General features: G+C 34.8%; 2 protein-coding genes and 1 pseudogene across 2 annotated transcripts; 1 reads left to right on the top strand and 2 right to left on the bottom strand.

The window, feature by feature from the left end:
• Nucleotides 1-539: 539 nt before the first annotated feature.
• Nucleotides 540-1,927, bottom strand: LOC149221532 (uncharacterized). Its single transcript, XM_089382989.1, has 2 exons — nt 1,374-1,927; nt 540-1,237 (listed from the first exon to the last, which is right to left on the bottom strand). The coding sequence occupies exons 1-2, from the start codon at nt 1,779-1,781 to the stop codon at nt 887-889; spliced, it is 759 nt and encodes a 252-aa protein (XP_089239115.1). The 5' UTR covers nt 1,782-1,927; the 3' UTR covers nt 540-886.
• Nucleotides 1,928-2,057: 130 nt separating this feature from the next.
• LOC149221531 (uncharacterized) lies at nt 2,058-3,203 on the bottom strand. The gene has a single exon (XM_089387403.1). The coding sequence runs from the start codon at nt 3,201-3,203 to the stop codon at nt 2,058-2,060; it is 1,146 nt and encodes a 381-aa protein (XP_089243529.1).
• Nucleotides 3,204-6,225: 3,022 nt separating this feature from the next.
• On the top strand, nt 6,226-6,708 carry LOC149221530 (syntaxin-124 pseudogene; annotated as a pseudogene).
• The last annotated feature ends 3,487 nt before the right edge of the window (nt 6,709-10,195 follow it).

Below are 10,195 nucleotides of genomic sequence, written 5' to 3'. Positions count from 1 at the left end.
GAAGTTTCAAATCTAATTCAGTCCTATTAGTCTATAGATTCAGTTATTTTTGAATGGCCATTATTCCAAAGACAGATGCCCCAGCTACAAGCTACCGCTAGAGTGTCAGTGCTGCTGGCGAATGGAACTCGAAATATGAGTCCCACAAATTTTCGCTTTGTTGTTAGACCATTAATTCTGATCTATATCAGTTTTTAAATATAAGCTCAGTACTATATTTTAGATTGGTTCATTATAGCAGAGACTAACAGCGAAGAGGAGGCAAGAGGAAGCACATCCATGGTACTGGATCCCAATTTTTCACAGGCGCTTTTCCATGGTCGTAAGATTTTTATTGCATCTTTCCCTATTTGTATACACTTTCAGTTATGCTTGATTGGCCATAATTCCATGGAAATTTATGAGTTGTTATTTTGAATGAGGTTAACTCCAAACTTATTTTCATGCTTTCTTTCACCAAAGTCGGTGAAAGAAAATTCTTGTGAGCGAAATGACTTGCCTCCTATGTTACCAGAAACGAGAAACGGGAAACGGAACGGGAAACGAGAACGGTACGAGAAACGAGGTTTGGAGGTTTCGCATATAAGAAACGAGGAGAGAGAAAAACACCATATTAAAGGTGAACAATATAAACAAAGCATTAATCATAAACCTGTAATGTTTCTGCTCATGAAATTGTAAAAAAACAATTGTAAATACTAATTTAGTTTTAAGAAGGAAGTGATAATTTTGTAGATCAAAAAATTTAGCCATCATTAATTCCAAGAAAATAGAAAACATTGATAAGAATAAGAGATTTGAAATATAAATAATTAAATTTGTTCTTTTGAATATATATGTATCTCTAAAGTCACTTCCAACAATTCATATCAAAATGCAAGTAAACCTAATAATCTAGATTTTGAAGCTCATTTTCTGGAATAGTTGTTGAGCTTGAGCCAATTCCAAAAGAATTATTTTGGTCAGTAGACTTCATGGTATCATCAAGCATGTCTTCAGCATTGTCTTGTAGCACCTCAAGTGGAAGCTCATCATTTTCGTCATCTTGTGAACCACCATAATCCCACATTCTCGTGGGTCCAGTTTTGTATTCTAGTTGTTGTCGAGATAACAAACGTAGATTTGAGTGTACAAACACCAAATCTTGTGCCATTTTTGTGCCTAGGCGATTCCTCTTCGTTGAATGGATGAAAGCATATTCACTCCAATTTCTTTCACATGCAGAGGAACTAGTCACCTGTATAATAAAATTAAAATTATGTTAGTCATAGTCAATCAATAAATATTATAAGATAAATAATCCAAAATGAGCTTTAGAATTAATTGTTTAAACAATAAATCAATACATTAAAGGTATTTGTTATTAAGAATACCTGTGAAAGCAAACGGATAGCCAAACGATGAAGCAAGGGGGTCCCTGTACCATATTGTATCCAGAAGTCGATGGGTCCAAGTTGTTGTCTGTTGTATGCACAATCTTCATTTGCAAAGTGGTCTTCTGATCTCAAATACTTTCCTAGCTCAAACCGTAAAGCAGTGCGATCCTGACGATCGTAACACCTACTTATAAAAGTGTTCCAGTTTTGCATAACCTCTACATCTGACGATGGTTTCTTATGAAACCATTTAGGATTGAGTAAAAATGCAATTGAATGAAGAGGGCTATGAAGCATTTTCCACCTTGTCAGACTAAGTTCCCACACTTCATTTCTGGTGTCTTTGTCAATCCTAGAATTTTCATCTTCCATTATGTCATGAATCTTCTCTCTCATTTGATCCATGCTCTCAAAGACATCCCCTAAGCATGGTTGATCACTATCAAATATGCGAAGGGTGGAAACAATAGGTGTAATAAGGGTGACAATATCCTCCACTCTCCTCCAAAAATTCTCTGAAGAAAGACCAATAATGATGTCCTCAACTTTTAGGCCATCCCCAGTATGAGAACCCTTCGACCTTTGCCAATCCATTGATACCACCATCTCTCTCAAAGATTGATGCATTTTAATAAGGCGTTGAAGCATAATGAAAGCAGATGCAAATCTAATCTCGGCACATCAAAGAAGCTGAAGTTTTTCATATTTCCTATAAATTGCTATGGATGATGCATGATTAATAATAAAGTGTTGTAGCATCTTTGCTTCAGTTATAGTTTTATCAACCCATGCAATGTTATTAATATCTTTCAGGAGAAAATTCAAGCAATGCACAGAGCAAGGAGTCCAAAAAATTGTTGGATATTCATCCTCAATCAACCCACCAGCAAGGATATTGTTTGAGGCACTATCTGTAACAATTTGGACCACGTTTTCTCTACCAACCTCCTCTATTGCCTCTTTGAGGAGACCTGTTAGATATGGACCATCTTTTGTCTTTCCTGTAGTATCATAGGATTTTAAAAACAAAACTCCTTTTGGGCTCGAAACCAAAATATTGATAAGGGGACGATGGTTAACATCTGTCCAACCATCTGAGACAATGGAGACCCCAGATTCCTTCCAACTATCTCTAATGTCTTGAAGTCTAGCTTCAACCCGAGCCCTCTCTTCAGATAACACGGTTGTCCTCATCTTTTCATAACTAGGAGGCTTGTAACCTTTAGGAGCATTGCTAACTAGATCCCTTACCATTTCTTTCCAATAAGGAGACCTACAAACATTAAAAGATATGCCATTTGCAAAAAAAAATCGTCCAATGGATGCATCGAGATTTCCCCTTCCTTTTACATCCCATAAGTTTTGAAGGTGAGAAACAGAAACTTGATGTTGAGAATAAGAGTGTGGACCACCAATTGTCAATCCACTAGGATTGTTGTTAGCTTGAACTAAACCTTCAACAATATGTCTAAGCTTTTCAAGTTCATTAAATTGCTTAATTAGAGAAGTTTTTTCTGTTTTAGGTACACTGTCACATAAAGCTGATTGTTCTTTTTTCCCCATTCCAAGTAAATGCCATCGAACTCTTCCTACATTCCCCGTTTTTTGTTTTTTACAATAAGGGCACAACCAAACCTTTGAACCAGATGATCCACTTGATCCTCCACTATAAGATTGAGTGCATTTCACAGCTGCCCATAACCTTGCCTCAAAGGCTTTTTTTGCTTCTTGATATTCTTTGCTTTGGATTTTTTTGGATGCCTCTATGGAAGATTTCTGTTGGGAAATGGGCGGTCTACTTTGTGACATTGGTGAAATTTCTTCCATTGCAATGAGAAATGAGTGAAATAAAAAATAAATGATTCTCCTCTGCAACCAATTTTAATCTGCACAATTTATATTTGAAAATTAGTTACAGAAAATAAAATTAAAAAATTGACACCTAATTAGAAAAATATAATTAACTAAAAATTTGAAGAGAAAATCAAAGAAAATTTTGGAAAACTTAAACAAAATAAAATTATTTATCTTTTTTCAAATTTTCAAACATCTAAATCACCTTACTTCGAGCATTGGAGGGACTAGCTCGAGAGAAAAGGACTAGCTCCTGATCTCATTCATTTTACAAAATCCCATGATACATGGCTTCAGTGATATTTTAATAACTTATAACTACTTGTTCCATAACTCACTCTCTCTCTCTAAATATATGTGTGTGTGGGGCTATGCACTAGCAATAATTAGGTATGTTGATTGGTAACATTGAGTTTTCCTATTGATTTTTCCTTTTTACTCAAATACGAGTTGGATATTATATTAAAATAATAGATATTATATAATTTCAAAGTAAAATTCCTAATAATAATTCTCATCACTTTATTTAATTATATTTATTTTAAGTTTTCCAAATTAAAAATCTATTTACAAAACTTCTAAATCTTCACAACATTTGTGAAAATTTTACAAATATAAAATACCATTAAAAAAAACGTAATTGGAAAAAATCTCTAACCTAGTGGAATTTTAAGCATAGCCAAAAAAGTGTTGGGGCAAAATGGTCAACAATAGCCCACAATCTTATAAATAAATTATTTGGTAATTGTGACTATTGATCTTTACTAACTATGATTGATTGAGCTGCTTAGAGTAAGCTTTCACGATTTTGGTCTTCGACTTAATGGATGCAATCTACAGTTTTTTCATTAACTTCTCACTCAGTTACAAAGAATGAATCTGCCATAGTAAGGTTTGATAATTTTGGTTAATTTTCACTGCCTTACGATTAACGGATCACAATGCAATCCATATTTTGCTTTATATTTTATTTATTGTAAATATAGTAATATTTTTCCCAAAAATTGTGAAAAGACATATTCAGTGACACTTCCAAACAACAATAACAAATTTTTTTACATCTAATATACAAGTAAAAATAAATATGAAACATCACACAAATCCCAATCTTAAAAAAAAAACTATCATAGAAAATTTACTTCATAATCAAAATTCCCCGTCAAATTTATATCAGTTATGGAGAAGTTCACTTGCAATCCTGTTCCGACTTAGATTTCTACGATTTTATTTCTATTTGTTTTCTGTCTCCCGGATAGCTTCTCCATTTTCCTATGTAAAGTCAGATTCGTTGACAATTTCCCATCAACTCCATACCTATTTACATCCTCAGCATTTCGGATTATCTCTGTACATGCTGGAATCTTTGAAGCTTATCTTGTAATTTCCTAAACAAACGTTCGTCTTTAGCCTCCTTGATGAATTATAAAGAAAAATTCGTGTTATTTGCATGCTTTTATGTGTGAAACTATGTTTGATCTCCAAGTTGAAGGGTTCATTGAAATAATTCATTCTTGTTAAAAATGAATTACATTTCGCAGATTCTCCTGCCAAAAGAGCAACCTTAATACCTTCCATTCTTCTTCAACTGTAATATAATGCTCTTCCAGAGGATCTGTCTCTTATATTTCACTTAAATTGGAAAAAATTTAAGCAGTTTTTTTTTTTCAATGTATTGAACCTTCAAGCATTTTATCTAATTTATATAAATAAATTCGATTCTATAGAAATTTATGTGATTTTTCGGATCTTTTTGCATTTCGGTTTACAGAAAACCAATTGAGGAATGTTAACGATTAAATTTTCCAAGAAATTTCTCTGTATCAAGTTTCATTTTAACAGATGTTCTTTTGCATTTTAATTGTGAAGCAGCAGATTGACAATGTCAGGTGCTGCACTAAGGCATCCCTCTTTTGTTGTCTTAAAAACCAAAGATTCAAACATGTCCTTCATGTTGATTATGTCAAGTGACAAATCATCTACAGTATCAACAAGCCTACCAAAACCCTTCGACATCTAACTAGATGTTATTAGACCCTCCTTGGCAACTTATTTCAATAGAGCCAAGATATGTGGCTGTGCACTTCTTCGTTCCATGGATAAAATTAAAGCCCTGTTTACAACTTCATGATGAAAGAAAGGAACATTCAAGTCTTTTATACAACGACAACCATTTTCTTTATCACCACTCTCAACATACTCATTCAACAAGTCACTTATCTTCTTTTTTACTTAACTGGCACTAGTTTCGTTGGCTCTGTGGAGAGAGAAGTTGAAATCTCGTTGAGCTCATGAAGACATGTCCCCATTAAACTGCAGGATCAGAATTTGTGCCATAAGTGAACGATGACACAAGCCAACAATTCACTTTTGTGCGCTGGCATATAACATCATATTTTAGGTACAATTGTTGGGCATTCTTCAGTGGTAATGCTAGACCATGTAATGCATTGAATGCTACTTCAAATACTACGGTACAAAACCTTAATCCACAAAAGTACCTCAACAACTGGCATAAATCTGTTGGCTTACCTCCTTTGGGGTATATAATGTTGCGATGGTGGGTGCCAAATAAACAAATGAACATAATCTACACTTCCAAATAAACAACGCAACTCCATAACACTGGGTATCGAATTAAAATGATATCACTCATTGTATTATGAAGTTGCTCCATATATCGCTCCATATAATCCATAACCAAATAAACAATATTATAACAGTGCTTCCAAATAAGGGTTGTCCATGCTTGTCAGTATTGTTCTCGAGAAGGTTGCGTCCAAAACGTTTTACACTATTTCTGAATTCGAGGCGGATTTCTTCTATCTATATTTACACACAAAATCGACTTTCAACGCCAAAAGTGGCTTTGGAACAAATATAGATTTTGTATCCAATTCAAAAGAGACTCTTATCAGTATTTCGCCCAATACCTTTATATCCTAAAATCAAATGAGGAGCCATGCGATACAATTTCGTTTCAATATATGCTTGAAAAATGAATGATCTTTTCTCGAGATCCTTCAAAAACTATGCGAATCTTAAGGAGGATTCCAGAAAGGATTTAGAGGCGGGGTATGATGTGGAAATGGTAGGCATTAACGAAGAAAAAAACCTAGGACAATTCTTTGAGGAAGTTGAGGATGTGAAAAATGATATGGAATCGGTGGAAGGACTGTCAAGGAAGCTGCAAGCTTCACATGAAGAAAGCAAAACCATCCACAACGCGAAAACCATAAAGAATTTGAGAGACACGATGGATAAAGATGTGGAAGCAGTATTAAAAAAATCTAAGTTGATTAAAGGGAAGCTTGAAGCTCTTGATAAGGCCAATATTGCAAGCAGGAGACTACCAGGCTCAGACCTAATGCTCTTGGAGTTTTTTTTCGTTTGTTCCCTGTTTCCCGGATATTGCCAAGCTCGGTACACAAAGGTAAATGTATTGCAACTATTTTTAACATCAGGCATGACATCTCATTAAAAAAACCAGAGATTGAAGTTCTTAGGCAGTACCTTTTGACAATAGAATTGACAATGCTGTTGAAGATAACTCAACGGGGGCCTGAAGCTGCTTGGCTCTGATCTGTGCCTTGCTTGTGCCTGGCTTGCATCTGAGTAATGATGGGTTCGCTCTGGTCTTCTGCTTAAATCCTTGACAACTGGTGTTTTTCTTTGACAGCTCTCTCTGTTCTCTCAAAAATACAACAGTTTACTAACAGTGAACTGCTAATTAAACTCGATTCAACCTCTGTATCCAAAAAACTAACAATCAATTGCTAATTAAACTCCATTTAACGGACGGTTTGAAAAAATTACATTTAACCTGAGTTACGAAAAAATAAATTTAACTGAAGTCTATCTTGAAACGGTGAGAAGAAACGGTTTCGTTTCGCGGGAAACTGTTTCTTGCCCGTGGAAACGAAAACGGCCGTTGCAGACGGCGTTTCTAGCTGGGTTGCGTTTCGGTGAAGGTTTCGGCCAGAAACAGGGGATAACGTCCCGTTTCTGGTAACTAGGCTTGCCTCTCTGGTGTCCTAGAAAATGTTTGGTTGAATGGAAATAACTTTATTGGCTTGTCCCTACCTTCTATGCAAGTATTTGGTTGAATGGAGTAAGATTTACAAGCTTGTCCCTGCCCTCTATGCAAATTATTTGTAACAAGTCACAATATATCTCAACTCATAAAATATTAAAATGACAGTTTTCTTATTCATTTATTGCTCTCTTTTTAACCTTGAATATAGTCCTATTTCATTTCTGAGCATTCATAATAATAATTCAATTTTAACATCACCCTCACTCCAAACATCAAGCAATTGTTGTATGAGACTTGTGTGACACCAAATTGCTGTACAAAATTAAAGTCTTCAATGGTATACATACTCTACCACTTCTGGATTTGAATATGAACTTTTTCATTTGATTATAGCTTTAAAATATGTATTTTTTTTTTTTTTTTCCATCTGATTATAGCTTAAAAATATGTAATTTTTAATCTCAAATCAATCTTCACACCAGACACATAACAAAAAAATAACTGAAGCTAGTTATGCTAAAACTCATAAATTCAATCGTGCATACTACTAATTCCAATGTAATATTTTAATTCGTACCTTAAGTGGTGCCTATGTAGAATGTGCTTCATTTGCATCGGACTCATTGCCGGAGGAACTTCGGGAATTAGAATCTGATAAAAAAGAATGACCAAAGTAAATGAATGAACTCTAACACAGAATACCACTTGAGAAACATCAAAAGGCTCAATTCCCATCCAAAGACAATACCACTAGAGGAACATCCAGAATCACTGCTTGAGCTACTTGAGGTACTATATTTGATGCCAACTGTTGCCGTATAGGGAAGTTCGTTGCAGGCATCTCATCCCCACACACATCAACAGATTCATCACCAGCGTCATAACCTACACCATGTACATATGCTTAACATGAACAATAGTAATGAAATGCAGAAATTCCATCTAAAAATAATAAATAGAAACTTAGAAATTCTAGCTAGAATAAAGAGTAAACCTTTTTGGACTACGTTTGTGGGCTGACTCTCCAATTGTGATACAAACCTAGCATGCACAGGCTGCTATAGAAAACGTCAGTGGCTCTTGTAAGGACAAATAAACCAAATATTGCTGAATAATGAAAAGAACCAAATGACAATATGGCCATTCTTGACTACATTTAAAATATAAGACAATCATAAATTAGAATAGAATTTGATAAAAAATAATGACCAAAATAAATGAATGAACTCAAATACAGAATACCACTCGAGAAACATCAAAAGGCTCAATTCCTGTCCAGATTGGTTCATTATAGCAGAGATTGTCAGCGAAGAGGAGGCAAGAGGAGGCACATCCAAGGTACTGGATCCCAATTTTTCACAGGCACGTTTCCATGGTGCTAGGATTTATATTGCATCTTGCCCTCTGTCTACACTTTCAGTTATGCTTGATTGGCCATAATTCCATGGAAATGTATGGGCTATTATTTCAAATGAGGTTAACTCCAAGCTTATTTTCATGCTTTCTTCTGCCTCAGCCAGTTAAAGAAAATTCATGTGACCAAAAGGATTTTCCTCTGTAGTGTCCTAGCAAGTGCTTGGTTGAATGGAACAAACTTTATTGGCTTTTCCGTGCCCACTATGCAAGTATTTGGTTGAATGGAGCAAGCTTTACAAGCTTGTCCCTGCCCTCTATGGATATTATTTGTAACATGTCACAATATATCTCAACTCATAAAATATTAAAATGACTGTTTTCTGATTTATTTAGTGCTCTGTTTTTAACCTTGAATGTAGTCATATTTCATTTCTCAACATAAATAATATTAATTCAATTTTAAGATCACTTTCACACGAGACATCAAGCAATTGCTGTATGAGACCAACCTTACACCAAATTGTTGTACAAGACTAAAGTCTCCAGCGATATACATACTCTACCACTTCTAGATTTGAATATGAATTTTTTCATCTGATTATAGCTTAAAAATACATAATTTTTAATCTCAAATCAATCTTGACACCGGACCCATAACAAAAAAATAATTGAAGCTAGTTCTGCTAAAAATCAGAAATTCAATTGTGCATACTATTAATTCCAATTTATTATTTGAATTTGTACCTTAAGTGGTGGTGCATGTGTAGAATGTGCTTCATCTGCATCTGACTCACCGCCTGAGGAACTTCGGGAACTAGAGTCACCCAAATTCTAACTTTGTTGTTAGACCATCAGTTTTGATTTATATCTCTGCTCAGTGTAGGGCTAAGAGGGTTTTAAAGAGGCTCAGTTCTATATTTTAGATTGGTTCATTATGGCAGAGACTATCAGCGAAGAAGAGGCACTTCCAGGAAACTTGATCCCAATTTTTCTTAGGCGCCTTTCCATGTTGGTAGGATTTCTCTTGCATCTTCCTGAAGTTTCAAATCTAATTCAGTCCTGATAGTCTACATTTTCAGTTATGTTTGATTTGCCATTATTCCAAAGACAGTTGCCCGAGTTACAGGTTACCACTAGAGTGTCACTTCTACTGGCTAATGGAACTCGAAATCTGAGTCCCACAAATTTTCACTTTGTTGTTAGACCATTAATTCTGATCTATATCAGTTTTTAGATATAAGCTCAATACTATATTTTAGATTGGTTCAATATAGTAGAGACTGTCAGCGAAGAGGAGGAAAGAGGAGGCACATCCAGGGTACTGGATCCCAATTTTTCACACGCGCTTTTCCATGGTGTTAGGATTTCTATTGCATCTTGCCCTATTTGTCTATAGTTTCAGTTATACTTGATTGAACATAATTCCATGGAAATTTATGGGTTGTTATTTTGAATGAGGTTAACTCCAAATTTATTTTCATGCTTTCTTCTGCCACGTCACTATATCAATTGAGGGTACAAATAATATTGATAATACGTAATAAACCTTGAAAGATAAAAAGAGAATATATTTCTT

Source organism: Pinus tabuliformis, chromosome Q, assembly GCF_031772625.1.
Source record: "Pinus tabuliformis cultivar Carrire ecotype Pingquan chromosome Q, CPIR1, whole genome shotgun sequence".
Taxonomy (NCBI): Eukaryota; Viridiplantae; Streptophyta; class Pinopsida; order Pinales; family Pinaceae; genus Pinus; species Pinus tabuliformis.
Note: the sequence above shows the minus strand (reverse complement) of the source record. Positions and strands in the feature narration are given on the sequence as shown.